The 21781-nt window shown below is 52.3% G+C and overlaps 1 protein-coding gene across 1 annotated transcript; it reads right to left on the reverse strand.

Moving 5' to 3' along the window:
- Positions 1-2750: 2750 nt before the first annotated feature.
- Positions 2751-14951, reverse strand: MEX3A (mex-3 RNA binding family member A; the record flags this gene model as incomplete). The annotated part of the gene is made up of 2 exons (XM_083879132.1): positions 2751-3856; positions 14483-14951. The coding sequence occupies 2 exons, from the start codon at positions 14949-14951 to the stop codon at positions 2751-2753; spliced, it is 1575 nt and encodes a 524-aa protein (XP_083735258.1).
- Positions 14952-21781: the final 6830 nt, after the last annotated feature.

Genomic DNA, 21781 nt, shown 5'->3' on the forward strand with positions numbered 1-21781 from the left:
AGAGGTTCCCAGAGAACAGGAATGTTGCCCTCTCCCTTCCCTTCCTTTCCCTTCGACCAAAATGAGGCCAGATTTTGAATGAGAACTGGGTCAGTTTTAGGAAGGATGTAGCCAGTGCTGGCTGGGGCTCCAAAGCCTTTGCTGAGGCCATGCTGCCACGGGGAGGGATGGCTGTGCCTCAGGACAATGCCGGGATATGGGGGCTCTGGGAGTTCATCCAGAGCACCCCAGCCCCTCCATCACCCTACAACCCCCACACCGGTGCCTTCCCCCGAGCAGTTCACTGAGGAAAGTACTCACATCCCAACCCGGTCCTGGTGTGAATGGCTGTGCCGCAGGGTCGGGACAACCACACGGCCAGAGATTTCTCAGAGCTTTGGGGAGGAGGGGAGTACCAATTCTGCCTGACGGTGTCCCATTAGGACGGCATTGTTACTTTTATCTTTACTTTTTCCAAAACATCAACGTCTACTACAGCCTGGGAACATTGTCCACCCCTCCAATCTACCTCTCACCCCTACGGAATATATTACTGTTGATGCAAAACAGTGGAGGCATCCCATCATCCCACCATCATTTCAAACCCTCCAACTGGTATCTGAAGATCAAAAGTGGATATTTATCAGCTCAGAGCACCAGCACCACCTGCCCCAGCACAGTGAGCTCAGCCCCTTCAGTGACTGCAGCTGGTGACCATGGCTGGCCTGAGCCCACTGTGCCAGCACACAGACAGCAACTGGGAGCAAGCAAACTGAGCAGAAGAAAAGATGTTCCCAGGAACATTATTACGATGAAAATAAAGTCTCCTGTAACTGAAGGGTATAAAAAAATCTCAGGCGATTTTTTGTTTTTTGGTTTTGTTTTTTTTTTTTTTTCTGTTAGAACTGTCTCTGCCAAGTTGTGAAACTTGTTGGTTCAGTTCTAAATCAGGGTCCAGGATCTGTGAGCAGAAGTTGAGGGGTAAGAAATGGGGAAGTGGTGGTATTGGGATAAAAATTATATATATGGGTTTATATACACACATATATATATATATATATATAGGTGCTTGATTAATTAAGTGCCTATATATATATATATATACACACATATATTTATAGTTGCATGTACTGGTAGTCAATAGGTCAATCCAACACATTTTTACTATCACAGCATTTTGTCATCCACAGACCAGCTGAACAAACCTGATGGAGTGAAGGTGCTGGCCTGCACCTTGCATGCGTTGGCACGGGAGCCAGATCTGAAGCCCATCATTTCCCACTTCCCAATGGTTTTAAAGTATCTCATTTAACAAAACCAGGAGTCTTGAAATTATTAAAGGATGTTCAACAAGGCAATTTTTTTGTTTTGTTTCATTCTGAAAAAAATATATATAAAAGTGGCCAACCTCAGGAAGATCCAGGAAAAGGACAGCTGAAGAGGTTTTGGTCCATAAAGAAATACTTTTTCTTCTTTTTTTGTTGGGTTTTTTTTTTTTTTTTTTTTTCTTTCCCCACTCAGTTTGGGTAACAAAAGTTTTGGTCCAGTTTAAAAACGACGACAACAAAATTATCTCTATAAACTCAGGGTTTTTTTGCTCTCTGTTGGGATGCATGTTGGTCTCATGGGCTCATTGCCTGTATTGCATGATCGTCTCTCTTAGGTTTTGGTGCAATAGGTATATTTTTTAAGAAAAGAAAAGCACAATATTCTGTGTGTATGTGTGTGTAGCTGCAGCTGGTATCACTTGGAGAAAAGAATGAAGAGTGACCTATGGAAATGTGGAAGTTGATGCACTCCCCCCATGGATGGGAACTCAGGACTGCTTTGGAAATACCCTGTTAGTGACTCCTGATTGGACTGATGAACAAATCCCTGCTTGGATAAGGAAAAAAGAACAAAGTTCCAGACTCCATGGTGGCTCAGAATAACAAAATAAACGCTCGTCACCTGGTGTGATCCCAATAGGTTCTTCCAAACCTTTTTCAGTTTCACCGGCGTTGTTTTTATTTCTTCACCTTCTTCTTTTGATTTTTTTGTGTTTTTGTTTGGTTTTTTTTAAGAAAAAAAGGAAAACAATAAAAGTTCTTTAGCTGTGATTTTTTTGTTTAAATCTTTGAGGTAATACAGTTGTGCCCTCGTTCTAACAGGTTCCCAGAGGTTGATGGTTTCTTTCTTGTTCTTCTAAATCCCTGTCATCCGTTTTCCTTTCTTTCTGTTGTTTCTTTCTGAGCTCCTAGTTGGGCCAACAACCCTGGGGGGAGGAGAGTGGGGGCTTCAGGCCAAGACAAAGGTTGAAGGTGGCTGGAGAAAGGCTGGCAAGGCCCTCCCTGCATCCCTGCTCCCTCCCCAGTCGATCCAGGTGTCCTGGTTTGATCATTGCCAAGAAGTCCCAATCTCACCACCAAAAAGAACTGAACTAAACCGCTTTGCTTGCAAGATCCGAGTGTGCGTTCTGAGTACTTGGTTTGCAAAAGACATTGCGGGCTGGAGCATTGTTTGCCCTTCAAAATTTCTGGCTTTGCTATTCATTTTAATTTTATTATTCACTTTTTTTTTTAAAAAATAACATACATTGCTTGTAAAATAATTTCTTTTCTTCTTCTTCTTCTTTAAATTAATTTATTCTTCCATTCATTTTTTGTTCTTCAGATGTCATTATTATTATTATTAATATTATCATCATTATTATTATCATCATCATTTTTCTTTCATGGTCCCCCCCACTCTCCCTTCCTACCCCCACCCCCCCAATGCCCTGCTCTGTCTCTTTAGGAAAATATTCTAATGGCCTGAGTGGCTGCCGCGTGGCAAACGGGGCACTCGGGATCAGTCCTCTCACAGATCCTCACGGCACACTCCATGCAAAAGAGGTTGTGGCCACACGGCACCAGTGCAGCCGTGACCTCACTCTCAAAGCACACCATGCACTCACGGCTGCTGGCAACGGACGTCCGGGCAGCAGCGGGCGCTCCCAGCTTGCAAAACCCCTGGAGTGGCTCCCCCTGTGACCGCCTGGGCAGCCCTGAGAGGCTGGGCTCTGGGATGGAGGAGGATGGGGAGCGGTGGGAATTGGGATGGATGGTGCCTGTGCTGCTGGAGCGCTGTTGCTTTGAGAAGAGCACCGAGACAGGGTTGGTGTTCTCCTGCCCTGCCCACATGGGAGCCCCTGACTCTGGCACCCCATAGTACAGATCCTGCTTGTTCACACTGTAATTGGGGAAGAGGTAACCATAATTGAAGTCATTTTGGTCATTCAGCCGGGGGGTCTCATAGACTGGGTCAACAGAGCAGTCACCAATGCAGCCCAGGCTGTTCTGACGGAAGGTGGAGAGAGGCTTGCAGCCCGGCGCTGGTGTGTGGACTCGCCAGGCCTCTGAGTAGCGGTTCTCCATGCCAGAGTCAGGGCTGCTGGAGAGGAAGTCATTCTCATTGTTATACTCCAGAATCTTGCCTGTCCTCACCGCAATGTGCGTCTCGATCTCCTCCCGGGCACGCTCCACGTTGCCCGGTGCACCAGTGATCTCAAAGACAGGGTCCCGGTCTCGGCTTGGCGTGATGATGTAGGTGTTGGTCTGCTGCTGGATCCGCTTGATGGTGGCTCCCTTGGGGCCCACCACCAGCCCCACCACACGGTAGGGCACACGCACCCGGATGGTGACCTGCCCCGGCAGGGTGGGCGCGCTGCCGAAGGTGGTGCCTGCCTTGTTGCGGGAGGCCCTGATCATGGAGAAGTGCTCGGCTGCTGAGATGATCTCCCGCCGGGCCATGGCCACGTCCTCCCGCCGCCCTGTCACCATGAAGACTGGCTCCTCCCCCCGCACTGGGGTCTTGATGTAGGTGTTGGTCTTTGCCCGCAGGGCTTTGATCTTGCAGCCTTGGGAAGAGAGAGAAGAAGGCACGGTAGTTAATGAGGCTGTCCCACGGCTTGCCCTGCTCTCCAGGACACTGGGCTGAGTGGCCATAATCTCCTGTGTCACCTGGCAGCCACTGCGCAGGACATGGAACAAGGGAAAGGCCCTATCCCCCTAACTCTGAGGGGAAATGCCAAAGGGAGGTCCACCCTCATCATTTCCAGAGACTCCCTCCCTCAGCATTGCCATGCTCCCTCATCCCCCAAAATGGGGGTTCACCATTTGGTGGTGTATCCTACCACACCATCCCCCCTGACTGCCTTCCTTCAGCAGTCATCTCTAAGATCTCCCTTCCACACACCCCAACACCACGGAGTAATGAAGGATCCACCCCAGGTCTCAGTGGTCTCTATGATTAGGCCTGTCCCCAGAGCCCCAGGATGGGCCCCCAGAGGCAATGGTCATTCTTGGGCTCTGGGGACAGGGATGATGCATGGGACAGCCTGGACATCACAGGAGAACAGGGGGATGCTGGTCACACAGCCTGGATGGCCAATGTGGAACCCTCTGTCCACCCTATGCCAGCTCCCAAAGGGAGTCACCTGCCATAACTCCAGAGAGACAGAGGATTTTGGTACTACTGAGGAGGTTTTGGGGTGAATGCAGTGAACTTGAGGGGGCCAAGTTTGGAGGAGAGTTGCCGAGACACAGCAGTTTGGACCTCCCCACTGGCAGGACTGCAAATGCCAGCAGAGCTACATGGCCAGGGGTAGCAGGAGGCCAGGATTTGCTTTGGGGCTGAAACAGCAAGAAATTGGGCAGGGCTGCCCTCCTGTGAGCCCCACAGCAGGCTGTGCAAAGACTCCTGCTCTAGGTGCTCAGACCCTCTCCCAGGATCACTGGCCAAGTGATGCTTTTGTGTACACACAGTGTCCACATCCCAGAGCCCATTGAGCCCATTCCTCAACTCCTAGAACCTACCAAGCCCACTCATCAGCTCCTCCAAAGCTCAGAAAACAGGCTTCTGCTTTCCCAAAAAGGGCAAAAGACTTTCCAGTGTGTTTTGGCTTCCAAATAATCTTTTGGAGGGTCTTGATCCAGCTGTTTGGCTCCAGGTTCCCAGATGACACCAGGATGCCATCAAGCAACTAAGTGTTTTTACAGATGGGGCACAGTTCTCCAAATTACTCCTGGACCCCACTCTGCTGCTGTCCTGCCCCTCAGACCCCTCTCTCAAAAAGCCTCACTTGGTGCCCCAAGGCATTTTCTGAAGCCTGGCACTGAGCTCCCATGCAGGCTGGGGGTTCCTATGCAGGAGGTATGCTCTGAGCTCAGATCCCAAAGAAAAGTTAAAACCTGTGATTCTCCAGTGGAGATGAAGTAAGGTGAGCACTTTGCTTCAGTGTCCCAAGGATTTGGATATCTGATGCAGGGCTCACAGAACCAGAGGACGAGGACACAGCATTGGGACCTCTGTGAGATGCCTCAGCACCTCCTACCTACCTTCTCTCCCCAGAAAAGAAATCTCCTGTACTTCCTCTGACTATCTGACACCAGCAGGTTTTCCTTCACACACTCCACTGATATCACACTTCAACACACAAGGACCTGCAAACGATGCCTCTGCAACCACGAAATGCAGATTCCTCAGCTCCTGGGCTGGAACATTATTATTTATCCAGATCCTAATAAATAACAGTATCTCTCAGGCTGGGAGCTCAGGGCTGCCACTCAACCACAGCTCCTCTGGTGAGACATGGGCTGGCAACATCGGGGTGTTCACTGGAATGAAGCAATCCTACCACCCTGTATCATTGGCAAGAACTGAAGCTCAGACATGTGGCAATGGAAACAGCCTCGTGCCAGTAGAGCTGACAGGAATGACTCCCTGGGCTTGTGGCAGTGGCTGCAACCAGCAGTGCCCAGCATGGAGCACGCTCAGCCCAGCCAGCCACGCTCACGGCACTGGCACCACACAGGCACAGCCCTGGCCCCCGGCACAGCCATGAACCCACTGCCCCTCAGAGGGTCTTGGCAGCAGCGTCGGACAGCCCTGGTAAATCAGAACTTCACTGTCGACCCACAGTGTGACTTTTAACTCCTCAGAGCTACTTCAGCTTACAGAGCCTCATTTCCCATTTCTGGAGCAGGAATGGCTGTCTCCGCCCTTGTGCTCCTGCAGAATTTCCTCTTAACATTCCACATCACAGTGCTGCTGCACTAAACCCATCTCTGAAACAGGAATTCCACACTCCTGGGGAATATAAAAGCCAGATCTGGCACAAAGAAGATCTGGGAAAATCTCCAAATCCAAACCAAATCCACCTCCTGTCAAACCCAGTGCAGCTCATGGGTTACTCCCCAGTTTGTATCATGAGGTATATTTGTGATGCTTTGTTAAGTAAAGCTTCTAAACAGCCCATGTGGACCAATGGTCACCCAGTGGTGCGCTATTAATTCCCAGGAAACCTAAAGGCTCCTCATGGAGCCTGGCTCAACTCCATTGTAGGATAAACCCACACAGGCAAAATCCATAATAAAGGTTCATCCCAAGGAGAGCTGGATAAAACCGTGAGAGGTCACTCATGCCCTCTGGCACCCCTGGGCAGGTAGGCTGTCCCTGACCCACCGCTGGCAGACATCCTGGCAGACATTTCCCTGCCCCACTCTTGTGCCACTCACTCCAAAGAGGGAGATTCCATCTTAGGAAGATTAACCGAGATGCCACCATTTCCCCAGGGATATCAGTGGAGCATCACATGGACAGACAGGGGTGTTAATGGCAAGCATCAAGCTGAAAATGCCTTCCCATGCATCACTCCAGGCTGCAGGAGCTCCACTGAATTCCGCAGTGACCCACACTCTGCCTCTGGAGTGCAAGGCTTGCTCTCCTGTGCAGAAAAGACCTCAGACAGGCGTGTGGCACGGCTGGGATTGGGCTCCGCGTTGTTCTGAGCTGTGGGACAATGACGGCGTGTGGGGGAGAGGGATCTGAGCCCTACAGGACAGGAAACAATCACGGAGCCGACAGGGAGGGTCAGGCAGGCAGAGCAGTGACAAAGGACGGGGCTCCACGCTGGGGACAGATGCAAGGGAACAGTGGCAAGGAATACACATGAATGAGGGCAAATGTAAGCATGTTACATGAGCTGCAGGAGTGGGAGGGAGTTAGGGATGGAGCAAAGGTGATGGAAATTGAGGAAGAGGCACACCCTGATCCCTCCAGGGGAGGAGAGTGAGGTGTGTAGAGGCAAAGCCAAGACACCCCAAAACAGCAAAAGAAAGAAGAGCAAGGAGAGAACACAGTGAGAGGGAGGGGAAGGAGGATCTGGAACGGACAAAAGGACGCATGGTGCAATCAGTGGTGTGAGAAGGGGGGGAGGAGGGAGGGTCTCTGTGCAGGCCTGCAGACGGGAAAGCCAGCTTTGTAGAGACAGACAGATGGGAATCCTGTGCTTAAAAACAGGAGAAAATCACCTCCTAGGAAATTAGACCAATTCCAGCAAGCCCAGCAGCCCAGTGGGCTCAGAGGCCCCACCCTCCAGCAGCTCTAAACTGGCACAGAGAAGGGCCAAACCATCAACAGCCCAAATCCAGAGACCTCCACAACTTCCAGGGGCACTGTACTGGTGGTTTACATCAGCCAAAACCAGGCTGGGCTTAAACGTGATTTACTCACTTAGTGCCAAGGCTCTGGGCCCATCTCAGCCCCATTCCTGACTCTGCTTTGTACACTAAAAAGGAGCTGAGCCTTCTTTGAGATCACCCTCTTTCTGATGGAGCCCAGCTGGATAAGGATGTGGCCCATGACATCCCAACCAGATGGGCAGCACATCCTGATGTGCTTATTCCAAACAAAATTTCTTCTGCATGGGGTGGTTTTTTTGACACTTTCTCTTCGTGCATAACTGAAATTTGAAAACACCATCTAACAAAGCATTTTACTAGGGGATTATTCAAAGGGGAGGGAGGTGGAAGGGAGGGAATTGACTAGCAGGTGGTATCAAAATGAAGCTAAGGGAAGAAAAGGACCCATGAAAGCTGTACTAATACATAACTTGGTGTATGTTCTCCTCATTATGGAAGCGCACAGACATCAGTGTGTCGATCCCTGGAAGACCCCTGCCACTTAGATTTTTATTAAGCCCTTTCTCATTGTGTTTCCACAGTCTACCTTCTATTATCCTGGTTTTCACCAATGATGCAGATCCCAAAGCATTTCATGAATGAGGTTGTAAGTTCAGTTCCTCCACTCATCCTTTTTTGTCTTTAATTACACTGATTACCAATTGACTCAAAGTAGATGTGTTTGCAAATTACCTGAGTACATCACAAACATTCCCACACAGGACCAAATCCTGGAGGAGTGGAGAGCCTCTGGTGCCCAGACCAGTCAGCTAACTGGAATTAATCCAGAGAGCAGCCATCTCTGGATGAAAACATATAAATAAACTGAGTCTAGACATTGCCAATATGGGTGGTGGGGATCAGGGGGAGACCTGGATGCACAGCCACCTTCATGTCTCTCCTTACCCCTGCATCAGGGCAACGAATTCACCAAAATTAACAGAGAAGGCTCTAGGAGCTTGGTTCACCTCTCCAGCAAAGGCAGCTGCTCACAAGGGACACACAGGTGCTGGATGCATCTGATCTAACTTGCTTCCTTGGCATGAACCCATCCCAAATATTCTCACTCTGAGCAGCCCCAAACCAATGTGTTTCCACAGGACCTCACCAAGGCTCCCAGGCACTGCTCCATCAGCGAGCAGAGGACAGATCAGTGCATGGAATGGCTGTGCCCAGCACACCACCACGATAACAATGCCATCAGGACAGTGCAATGGCACACGCGGCTCTGCCTGTGGAGTAGACCCCTCAAATAATTTCACTTTGGTGTATGTAAATTCAGAGTTAGACCTGCTGATGACCTTCTCCTTGGTGCTGCCACAAGGCCAAATCCTGCACAGGTATATTCTGCTACTGATGCAGTCTAGAGAGTCCCATCTGGCATCAACTGGTACCTCCAGCCCAGGAGCGTGACCCTGACTCTGGAAGCACCAGAGGAGCTGTAGCAGCTACAGAAAAAAGCTCCGGAGCTGACCCCAAGGTGGATCTTTTTGTTTCATTGACTGTGTTGTGGTTTTATTTTGGAAAACACACCCCACAAATCACTCGATCCCGGATATTTCTTTTTAGCCCTCTTCTCATTTATCCCAAGGCACTGTTATACTGCACAGATAAAAATTACACCTGTAAATACCCCATGCAGTCTGTTCTGGTGGTGCTAGTGGGGTGCAAGAGGGTCTAAGGGCAAATTAGAACTTGATCTTTTTTTTTCTATTGTAGTAAAAAAATTGAAGAGGATCATAAAATAAACAACCCTCAGCTACCTCGGGTAAGGTGGGGCATTCTTTTCCTCATTAACATGAAAGCCTTGTTAAAAGACAAGCACACAAAGAACCTCACAAATAAACCCTCCTGACGGCCTGTGGGGTAAGGTTTTCCTGCATTGAAAACCTGATGAAAGTGGTGTCAAAAAACACAAATGCACACAAAGGACCACAACCAAACAACTAAATCTCTTTGCACCAAGGGCTTATTGTCCTGATGATGCAAGTTGTGTTTACAAGAAGGAGGGAAACGCCACCCAACACACCATGCCAGGAAAATCAGCGACTGCCTTGCTCCAGTGCAGCGATTTTACGCTTTTTCACATTGTGATGAAAGTTGTTAATGGGAAAAAAAAAAAAAAAAAAAAAAAAAAAAAAAAAAAAAAAAAAAAAAAAAAAAAAGGAAGAAAAAGCCCACCAAAACACCCAACAATAATAGCCCCAGTGCCACAGGCAATCACTGCCTTGTGTGGTGGAGGAAAGTTGGGAAGTGGAAGCCCCCAGCCCCGCCAGCCATGCATGGCGTGGAGTGGGTGTGCCCGTGGCGCCCCGCATGGCACAATCCTGCCGCGGCCCCGGCACACGCGCGGCGCTGGAGCCGAGCTGGAGCCGGGCAGTGCCGGGGGAAGCGGGGCATGGCGAGCGGCGGGGGAACGCGGGGAGGGGGCTGCCAGACAAAGGCGGAGGCCCCCACCCAATGACAGCACGCTTTCCCACTGCCCTAGATTCCGGGCGGCTGCGCTGCGGCGCGGTTCACTCGGTCAGCGCGGCATCCAGCCGCCCGATCCGATGCGCGGAGGAGCGTTCGTGTCTCCCTAGAAAATTCCCTTTGTCTCTCTCTCAGACCCGTTTTCTCCTCCCACCTCCAGTTCAAACAGCACGAAGTCGACCCCGTTCCGCACTTTTCCCTTGTGTAAATTCAGACCAATTCTCATTAACACTTTATAACAACCCCACACCGACTGCAATATCTCTCTCCCTTTAAGGCCCATCCTGAGCTGCCAGAGCAGCGTACAGACCCCACCAGATCGGGTGGCTTTCGCTCCAAGATTTCGGCGAAGCAAAGAGACAAGAAAATCTGCCCCCCTTGCTGCTCCTGGATGCTGTACATACATCAACCTCCACAGGGTGGATGGGGGAGCTGCCATCATCAGAATTCCTCAATGGAAAAGGCCTCCTTGGACTATTTTTAAATGCTGAAAGCATTGGGGCATGTTTGGAGCTACACAGAGAGCCAAATCACCTGGGCTTAGTGGGGCCTCTTGTTATTTGACTTCACCTTGCCAAGAAAGAGCAATTTATATTAAGATCCTCTCTCACATAATCTCATTCCTGGTGACAACAGGCTGGTTGGAGCAGGCTGGGAGGTGCTGCATCAAAGGGTGTCTGTGAGTACAGGTGACAATGGATGCTATTACTGTGATGAGACCAAGAACCCTCAGGAGGACCAAAAATCCTTACTCCAAAAATTCTTACAGGGAAAGCCTCATCTGGGAGTGGGTGCAGCACGAAGCCAAACCAACCCCACACCTTTTCCCAACACCTGCACACACCAGACACACAAAGAACCAGCACCATGTCTCCCTAACCAGACCTGGCCCTAAATGTGCTTTGTGACCTCTTCCCTGGCTCCACCAACAGCAGCCCAGTTTGTCTGTGGGAGCAGGCAGAAAAGTTGGATGCGAATCTTGATCTGGCTGATCCACACCCACCTACGGTCACTTCTAGGGAAAAACCCGGACACTGCAGTGACTGAGGATTTCTGCCTCTTTCTAATTTCACAGCCTGCACAACCAAAACATGATGCCCTTCAGACATTCTCCATTTCTCCCAGCACCTCTTCCATCTCAACTCACATCCCTTGATGTCTCACCATCTCCTCAAAAACCTACGGCAAACCCCTCCAGTGCTTTGTCTTCACAATTTCATCGGCGCGGCTGTGAGAGCCAGCACAGTCACGGACAAGCTATTGCAGGCAGGACACCTACAACCTGAGCTGGCAGGAGAAATATAAGAGCCACCAAGCATCCTGGACTAGCTCTAGAACCAGGGAGCACTGTCCAGGCCACGGCACACACCAGGAGGTTCGGTCACCCAACTCAGCACAGGTGGAGTTCACACACATTCCAGGGAAGGGGGGATGACCTGCAGGAGCCCTGACTCAGGCACAGACCCACCTGTGCCCTTCACCCTCACAGCAACAGGACAGGCATGGAGATCATGGCTCCACCTCCAGCCAGGGAAGGGGTGTCACTACCAACCATGCCCAGGGGTCATAGGCACCAGTCAAAGGGATTCTTGTGACTTCATCCCCTCATTCTTCCTTTTCCAGTTTCCTGTCCTCGAGTTTGCAAAGCAGCCCTTGGCACATCCCACTAGCCACCCAGCTCTTTGCCATGGATCCTGGGGCACCAGGTGGAGGAGCCTATCTGGCCAGTTCCCATCAATCCCCATTTCCAGAGCCCACCATCGCATCCCAGCCAGTCCCCCATCCCAGCTGGCTCATGGCTGTGCTGCTGGAGACGCGCTGCTCAAATTCAGTGCACAAACTAGCCCCAGTGCAAACCGGAGCAAGATTTCCAGCAGGCAATTGGCTCCGCGAGGGCACGTTCACAGCTCCTGGGGAAAGCAGGAGCTGCCAAGCTCAGGTTGAGTTTCTGCAGCATCTCTTGCTTGGAGTGGAGCCACCCTCTCTGCCACAATTACATCTCTTCACAAACCACCCTTACAGACATTCCAATAAAAATATATTGGGCTTGAGCCTTATTTACACTTAAGTGCCTTTTCACTTCTTTGGCCAAGTGAGAGGTAGCCTGATGGCAGGTGGAATTCCCATGGCCAAGTGTACGCACCAGGGCCCCTGTGTCCGGATCCAGGCCTCTCATATCCACACCTGCCTGTGAGGAACGCTTTCATAGATGGTTGATATTATTATAAAACAATCTGAAGGGATAGTGCGTTTCTTCAGAAAAAGCTAAACCTTGTTACCATGTAAAGCTGTGAAATAAATTTTGATTTCATTATTATTTTTCCCCCTCCCTTCTGCAAGATGTTCATCACCCTGTTCACAGGTACCCATAAAACAATTGTTTCCCTAGAAAACCATCTGCCACAGGAGCAGTACTACCAAGGGGTGACAATCTGCAGTTTCTGGGATTCCTGGTCAGGCATCCATGAGAGTCCAGGATTCAATCCCTCTGGGAGCCCTGCACCCAACTCCAGACCCTCTTAATGTGGCCCTCTACACAAAAACAAGGCACTGGAGACAGTGGAGACATTCCTACAGGCCTTTTGAAACAAGTGTGGGCCATGATCTCTGCTGGACTGAAGAGCTGTAGCTACAGGGTCTGTGCTGAAGGAATCCCCAGCACAGGATCCATCCCACTCACCTCCATGATGGGGCACAGGCTACACCATCTGCCCCACCAGCCAAAAGAGCACAGTCACAATTGCATCCCCGCAGGTCCAGCGCACTGACATTTCAGTTTCCCAGATGTGGAAAAACCCTCACACAGAAAAAAAAAAAAATGGTGGAAAAAATCCAGGTCTCCACGTTCCTCTCCATCACTCTGGACACAACAGGCACGTGCTGTGCTCTGAACACATCGGAACACACCCCCTTCTCAGGAGTCTGAAGCAGCAGTGAGATCCTGGAAGAAAACAGCCCTGGCACATTTCCCCTCGGTTCCGCCTGCCGAATCTTCTTTCCCAACTTTATTAAACAAAGGAGGCCTCATTCTCCTATAGCCTCACACCCATCAGTGCAGAGTTGGGGCTGAGCCCCACCGTGTCTGCCCACTCTCCGCTCCTGGCAATGTAAAGGCAGCACAGGCAGGATCAGAATCCAGGCCAGTGCGATCTCCGGGGCCAGACCTTCACCCCTTCCTGCCCATCTCTCCGGGTCCCCAATTAGAGACCCCCATCCCAGTGTGGATGCCAGAGCAAGAGTTGTTTCTTCAGCTTCAGATGCTCCAAGTTTTAGGGAGGTCAGCACACCCCGGACCCCTGCCCGCTCTCCATCCCGGTGTGGGAACCGGACCCTTGCTCCACGGGTGGGGGCAAGCGGAGCCTCTGCAGGCCCCATTGTTCCAACTGCACGCCCTAGCGTCAGAGATGCCCAGCAAGGAGCCAATTGTGTCCCTCTCAACGCGGCTTCCCCTCACCCACCTCAACCCTTCTCGGGACACAGGGAGTCATCACCCCTCGAGTACCACCACAAACCCCCTGCTCAGGGGCCTTCTATCCCAACCCACAAGGGAGCATCTGCCCATGGAGCCGCAGCCTCTGCCCATCGCACTTCCAGAGCGTCAAGTTACTTGTTCAGAAAGAAAGAAAGAAAAAGAAAGACAAAAAAAGAAAAAGCCCAACACTTCGCCGTACTATTTTTTTTTTCCTTTGTAGCACAAAACTTCTCTCGGCAGCGCCGTGCCCGGGCTCCCGCAGTGCCCACGAGCAGCGCGGGGCCCCGCACCGCACACCCGGGAGTGGTGAGGGTGGGCGAGGGGTGACTTAAGAGTGGGTGTGGTATGGAGATACACACACACACACACACACACACACACACACAAATATATATATATATATATATATATATATATGTAATTTTTTAAAAAGCCCTCCTCCATTCCACCTCGCTCCGAACGGAGCCGTGAGGAGAACAAAAGCATCACTGTGGCGGCGCGCGGGCAGCGACTGCGGGGGGGCCAACGCGGGACAGCGGGTCCCGCTCCAGAGTACCCTCGCTCCCAGGGGCGGCAGGAGGAGCTCGGCTCCCACCCGCTCACCGGCTACTCGGACCGAGCCTGGCACCACCACACCCCCTCCGCCCGGCCAACAAAGCGGGACTCCGAGGCGCGGGGCCGGGCTCAGCCTGCACCCCCCGCCCTTCCCCCGCCTTATTCCCATTTATTTTTTTTTTTTTTTTCCTTAAGGAGAGCGGGGTCGAGATCGGCTCTGGCAGAACAGGGGAGCGGCGCGTGGGGCTCCGGTGCCGGCAGCCAGACAAGCCCCCGCAGCATTCCCACAGATCCCCCATCCCACCCTTCCCAAAATCCCCCGTGCCGGGAGCGCAGCCACCCGCCCACAGCCCGGGAGTCCCGGGCTTTGTCCTCGGCGGGGCCGAGCGGCCCCGGCCCCGAACAATGGGCGGGAGGGAGCGGCGGGGGCGGCGGCGGGGCCCCCCGGCCGCGGGGGAGTGTCCCGAGGCCGGCGACCGGTGACACCGGGAGCGATCGCGGGTACCGGGGGCCCGGCGCTCACCTTGCCGTCCCACGATTTCGGCCACGTGCTCGGAGCTGGGCACCGGGACGCACTCGGTGGTGTTGGAGCTGCTCTTGAGCCGCAGCTCGGCCTCCTTGTAGAGCGCGCACAACTTGGGCTCCGCCGCCCCGGCACTGGGCGCCGCCGAGCCCTTCGGGGCCGCCGGGGGCGGCGGCGGCGGCGGCGGCGGCGGCTGCTGCGGCGGCGGCGGCGGCGGCGGGGGCTGCTGCGGCGGCGGCGGCGGCGGGTTATTGTTGTTGTTGTTGCTGTCCTCCACCAGCACCACGGCCGAGGAGGAGGAGGAGGAAGAAGGCTCGCCTAGCCCCAGCAGGCAGAGCTGGTCCAGGGCGAGCTGCAGCGCCCGGTCATCCTCAAGCAGCGCTCTGTCTTTGCCGCTCCCACCGAAACAGCCTAAATCGCCGAAACCCCCGTTCCTTTCCATTATCCCTGGGACTACCAGGCTAGGCATGGCTAACAAAGGCTTGGGAGGGGGCTGGGGGCTGGGGGGGGGGGGGGGGGGGGCGAGAGGAGGGGAGGGGGGGGACACAAAGAGCTCGGGAGGGAGAAGGAAAAAAAAAAGGCAGAGGGAGAGAACGAGAGAGAGAAAAGGACCCTCCGCCCCCCGCCCCCCTCCTGGCCAAGCCCCTTTCCCGTGTAACCCGAGCCCCGCGCCCGCCGCCTCCACCGCGGTCCCCCCGCCGACGCCCCCGCCCCCGGCCGCCGCCGCCAGGGGGTGCGGGGGGTGCGGGGGGCGCTGAGCGGAGCGCGGCCCCGCGGGGGGAAACTCTTTTGTTTGAAGGCGGCTGGGCGCTGCGGGAGCGGCCCGGCCCGCGGGCTGATGGGGGATGTAGTCCGGCTGCGGCACACCCCCGCCCGCGGCGGCGGGGATCGGGGCGGCGGGACCGGAGCGGCGAGGACCGGGGCGGCGGGGCCCGGAGGTCGCGGGGGCAGGCGATATGGGGCGGAGGACCCGCTGTGACACGGGGAGGGGGATGTGGAGACCCACGGTGACACAGGTGGATGTGGGATGTGGGGGGACCGGCTATGACACGGTGAGGAAGCTACAGGGGACCTACCGTGATACGAGTGGAGAGCACGGGTGCACGGGCATCCACGGTGACATGAGTGGAGCGTGATGTGCGGGACCGTCTGGGACACGGAGGGGAGGTTGCTGTGGGGGGCACATTGTGCGGTGGGTGAAGGTGCTGTAGGGCTCACACGGTGTCATGGGTGTAGGGGCTGCAGGGGCACCACGCGGTGGAGGGGGATGCAGGAGGATCCACCATGTCACCGGTGGAGGGACTGCAGAGGGACATGCCATGACATGGGGGTGGGGGGTACATGCTATGCCTCGCATTAGGGAGGTGTGAGGGGACCAGCCATGCAACGAGCGAGTGGAGGGGACTGCGTGGGAAGCCACTGTGACACGGCTGGAGGATGATGCAAGGGGATCAGCCATGCAGTGGGTGGAAGGGACTGTGGTGGGACCCATTGTGCAATAGGCGCAGTGGGCTGCAGTGGGATTCCCTGTGTCACTTGTGGAGGGGGCTCCTTGGGGACCCACCATGCAATAGGTGGGTGGAGAGAGCTGCATGGGAACCCACCGAGACACAGGTGTAGGGGCTGCGTGGGGACCTACTCTGGGTTCCATGAGGGGCTCACTGTGCATGCACCTGGCATTGAAGTATCACAGGAAAGAAGGGTCTGTGAGGGGACTCACTGGGTGCACCCAGCATGGAGGGGTCATGAGTGGAAGGGGTCGATGTGGGGACTCACCACATGCCCCCCATTGTGTAGGGGTCATGGGTGAAGGAGGGTATTTGTGCAGACTTGTTGTTGCCCACTCATGAGGGGTGCTGCAGAGGTGTCCAGGGTTGGGATCCATCCAGAGATCCACAGGGACAACAGGGATTCCTGGGAGGAGTGGTGGCTTCACAGGGACGCCTCGGGGTGGAACTGCTTGGGTACAAGCTAGCGGGGCACCAGGGTCAGCAGGGTGAATGTTGGGACAATGGGACAGGAACCTCCTCCTATGGACAAGGAGCACACTGCTTCATCCTTGTGCAGGAGGACATGGTCTTCCAAAAGGGTTCCCCACAAACATGAGGACTTCAGTCTTGCAATGGGAAGACCCCTGACACAGCCACGAGCATTTGAGGGACAATATTGCATATCCACCATTATGGAAATTACAGAAAACAAGACGGGGAAGCCCCCCAGCCCCCCAAAGTGTTGTAGTGGCTCCAGGCACAGTGAGGCTTAGTGAGGCTGCTGGAGCTCAGTCCCCACCCTTGGCTCCGTGCCCCAGCAAAGCCCCTTTCTGCAGACTGGGAATGCTGGGGGGGCCGCGGGACAGCCCTGCTCTCTGGGCTGGCCTTTCTCATTGAAATTAAGGAGGATTCAGCATGGAGGGAAGAAGCATTGACAAGAAGCATTGACAATCGCTCCCCAGCTCCCAGCCAGCCAGGCTGGGCAGTGAGTGTGTAAGCATGCAGTTCTCCCCTCGCTCCTTTCTTCACTTTGAATCAAACCAGATGTCTCCCATGAAATGAGATTGCTGGAGCTCACACTGGAGTGGGACAGTGTAGAGGGATGCGAGGCTCATGCGGAGCCACATCGCACTGCAGCTCTGGCAAAGGCAACGGCTGCGGCCAGGGCTGTGGGCTGGTGGCACTGGTGCCTTGTCACTGGGGCTGGACCTTTCTACCCCACACTGTATCCTTTATGATTTGCTCTCTCTGGCTCTGGGATCCTTATAGGAAGGTTTTTTCTTTCCCTCCCATCCGCTTTCTGGGTCCACCAAGCAGAAGATCTCAGCTGTGGCTTAACTCGGCAGATGGAGCACCCAGCATAAGGAGATGGCTCATCCACTGATTCAGCTGGTAAGGTCCTGCTGGAGCTTTCCCTGTGAGTTTGCCCAGGCACTTTGGGAAGGGAAATTTTTGCTTTCAGTTTGGTTTTGGCATCCAGGTTTCCTGATGTGTAGTACAAACTCGGGGAGATGCTGGGACACCAGCTGGAGGGGCTGCTGCTGGCAGGTCCTCTCTGCAGCAGGACCTGGCATGGAGCAGCTGTGGGTTAGAGCTTGTGGCAGTTGTGCACAAAGAAAAAAAAAAAAAAAAAAAGCGGAGAAAAAAGTAAATCTAAGGGTAGGAGAACCCACCCACTGCTGTGTTTCATGAAGCTCATTTTGGTCATGATTGTAGAACAGTGTCCTGAATTAGGCTTTATTTCTTTTTTCACCTTTGTGTGGTGATGGGACTCCTGAGAGTGGCAGTTTGGGATATTCCTGCTTCTAAGAGGTGTCATCTGTTTGTATTGGGATATAATGGATGATGGCTGCAAAGGGCAGATACACATCACACAGCAAGTTTTAACACAGGCACTCGGCTGGGTATGCCCCATTTAATGGCCAGAAATGTGCATTTAATGCTCATGGATGTTTACACACACACTGCTGGTTCCCTTGCACACACCTGCTGGTTGTGGCTCACTCCACACTTACAACCAGGCTAAATCCTTGTGTGTGTCTGTGTAAGCATGTGTTACAGGTGCAAACACATAGAATTATGTACATTGAAATATGTCTATAAATCACATGCTTTTGTGTACGAGGTGTTTGTACGCACACGTCTCCATGCAGGGGTGTTCCCACTATGGATGAGGATTATGTGTGCCTATGTGCTGGAACACATGTGGTGGTGGTGGAAAGTATCATATTCTGCCCTTTAAATTATGGACTTTTCACTTGTCCAAGTTGGATCTTATGTGTGAGGCTAGGAGCAATGCCTGCTCTGGAGGCAGCATGTCATTTTAGGGACATGGTTTTGCTTGCACCTCCATTTTAATTTCTCCATTGTCATGGAGATCTCAGGAGAAGAAAGTGCCCTTGGAAATCAGAAAGTGAAAGAAAAAAAAGTAAGAACTATGGACCTCCAACTCTGAGCATTCCAGCAGAGTGAGCCAGGCCCAGAAATCACCAAACTGACTAAAAAGTTTGTGTGACTCCAAAAAAAGAATTGAAAATTGAGTTTCTTTTCATTTGCCTTCTCCTGGGGCTGTTAGATTTCACTCTGGTTGCATCACCTTGCTTTTCTGCACAGCCACAAGGTCTAGAAACTTACTTTAAAAAACAAAAATTCATACTCGCACAGATTCACATGACTCACAGAGTTGGGAATTTAAGGCAACCAGAAACGCTCATTTAAAAATCACAGGAACTGGCAACATGGGCAGTGACTAATCCTGATGGATCCCTGATAGCAGCATCTCTCAGTTCATACAATATTTTAGGGGCGTAGCTGCTCTACAACCAAGACTTTGATCTTCTTCCCAGTGATAGCAGCTGCTTGGGAATGATCTTACCTCCTGTCTGGCATCACTGCCTCTGGGGAAGCTGGATTTCAGGAGTAATTCAGGTTAAAGTTAGCTCTGCCAGGTGGCTTGAACCAGCTCGAGTAGGAGCTGGAGTAGGTCATAGGGGCTCATGGCACAGGGCTGTTGGGGGCTGGATCATTCACAGCTCCCTCGATAGAGGGGTAAAAGGTTATTTTTGGGGGCAGGTAGTGCTGGATTCAGAGTGAGAATTTCACCATGGGTGTAGTCTCTGCACAGCTACATCCACTCAGCGAACACCCCTGCCGAGGTTTTGGCAGAAACACAGTGTTTCTAGTTAAAAGGCGGGTATTTCCAAATGCTTTAAAATCCACATCCCCGAATTACTGTCGGGGGGAAAAAAGTATTAATTAAAGCCAGGCACGGCGGCAGAGTCCTCCGAGCGGAGAGGTCGGGATCAGGCAGCGCTATCACGTGCCCCTTCCTGAGGCAGGAGGCTGCAGAACGATCAAAGGAAAGGGAGAAATTGCGAACTGCAGCTGCTGCCGGTGCCAGAGCCGTCGGGGAGGGGTGGCCGGGCACCACGGCTGGTGACAGAAAGTTCTGTGGGAAGCAGGAATAAAGCTGACATTCACTGAAGAAGTGCCAGCAGCCTGTCCCTAGGCAAAACAGAGACTTAGAGTCACCATCAAGAACCAACGCGGAGAGAAACTTTCTGGATGAATTTGTGTCATCAATGTGAAGCCAAATTTGGCTCTTCCCAGTGCTGCATCCCTCTGCCCACTGACATGACCCAAGTCTGGGGGAAATGTGGCAGCTACTAGGGAAGGTTTAATGCTGTGGAAGCATTGCACGTCCCATAGACATGAGGTGAGGAGCTGATGGTGGGGAGGACAGGGGGAGTAAACACCTGCTTGGAACCAGGACACTTTTTTTAGGCTTGTCTTCATTTTCATCTTGCATGGAATCATAGAATATCCCGAGTTAGAAAGCTCAAGCTGGGATACCATCACCACGAGTGGTTTGAGACAACTGCTCAGCTGTACACGAAACAGAAGTACCCCAAATGATGGAAAGCTGGAAGGGCTCCCTTCCACTCTGAGCCCTCAGCCCTATGTGCTGGCCGATCCCTGAAGCACATGGTTAGGGGGGGACTCTGTGCTCCCTGGTGGCTGATCCACCCGGGATGTCATTCCAGCCCTGTCTGTGGCTGCCACTGTCCATACAATTCATCTGCTGGCTGTTGATGTTAAACCTCTTTGCTTTGTCAATGGCACTGGCAGCAAGAGGAGTCTCACTGTCCATGCAAGGATCCTAAAGTGCTTTGCAAACATTTGTTAATTAAGCTGTTCTATGAGATAAGTAAATTAGCACAAAGCCTGATCCAAAGCTCCTTGAAGTCCATTGGTTTCGGTGAGTCCAGGTCCATGGGATCAGGCCCAGGAGACCAGATTTTAAAACCCCTCAATTTTGTTAAGAGCTCAGCATATTGGCTGCAGATGGGTGCTAAGCTACAGGGACAATCTGGCACTGGGATCGCCAGTGCTGCGCCATTGGCAGACTTGGTTGCGTTCATAACGTGGTGGGTTTGGACTTCTGGTCATGAGGGGTTCTTTTTTAAAAACTGCACTAAGGTTGCTGAAGAAACTTCTGCTGAAATCTGGACAATGTTAGGTCTGGCATCAAAAGGGGGTGTTCAATTTCAAGGTCACACTCTCCCTTTATTCCTGCTGCTTATACATGTAGTTCATTTTCCAAGGAACACGTTTTCCTCCCATTGGAATCCCATCTTCTGCAAGAAGATAATTCCCAATTTCAATTTCTAGAAGATCAGAATTACCATGTGTTTCCTTGAGTATGTCCTCTTTTGAATTTTGTCCAGGGGCATGTTGGGGATTTGGCACTTGCCTGTGTCTGAATCTCCATCAGCCCAGAAATGCCGGTGCAGCCACAGATCAGCCCCGTGAGCATCACCCCCACCTCCACTGAGGTGCCAGTGGGGCCAGTTTCCTGCATGTGCTCCCACTGCCTGCCTGGTGCATCTGCCATCAGTCAGATGCTTCCTGGACATGTCAAGCCCAAGGCCCATGTGTTGGCCAGATGGTCCATGTGTGCCCAGCAAATCCAACATGTCTAGGATGTGTTGTATTTGCTGCACATTCACTGTCAAGCTGTGCAGTGCATGTGCACATATTTCTGTCCAGGAAATCTTGAAGGGAAATATGGCAGCTTCATCCAAGGAGACTTACCTGTCTCCTGTTATCCTGACAAACAAGCCCTGTCTGTTAGGGTCCACCTGAGAGAAGGGGAAGAGCCATATTCTGAGGACAAAGGGAAACAGTTTCAAACCAAAGAGGTTTACATTAGATATTAGGAGGAAATTCTTCCCTGTGAGAGAGGTGAAGCACTGGCACAGGTTGCCCAGAGAAGCTGTGGATGCCCCATCCCTGGAAGTGTTCAAGGCCAGGTTGGATGGAGCTTGGAGCAACCAGGGATAGTGAAAAGTGTCCCTGCTTATGGCAAGGGGATGGAACTTGATGAGCTTTAAGGTCCTGTCCAACACTAATCATCTCATGATTCTATGATTCTATGATTTCTAGTTTCAAAACAAGAATGTAAATCATGGAGTCAAACTAACTTGCACTAGGTGCAGCAAAAGTGGCACTGGCATTTCTGTGAGCTACACACAAGCTCCTTCAGCACAGTCATATCTTCCCACTTGGAGACTCAGTGCACCCACTTTTAATGATCTTTCTGGTTATGAGTTATTTTAAATGAAAATAGGGGAAGGTTATAGGAGGGGCCATGCCCAATGAAATCCCATTCTTTCAGGAACATGGATGTGGGTGCTGTTGGCTATTTTTAGCCAAAGAAGGCCAACAAAGAGTTTTGAAGCATGAATTTGGTGCTGGAGAGGAGTGACACTGATTATTCATACTCACAACATATACAGTTAAATACATG

This window comes from Zosterops lateralis (assembly GCF_965231275.1).
Source record: "Zosterops lateralis genome assembly, chromosome: 27".
In the NCBI taxonomy this organism is placed as follows: Eukaryota; Metazoa; Chordata; class Aves; order Passeriformes; family Zosteropidae; genus Zosterops; species Zosterops lateralis.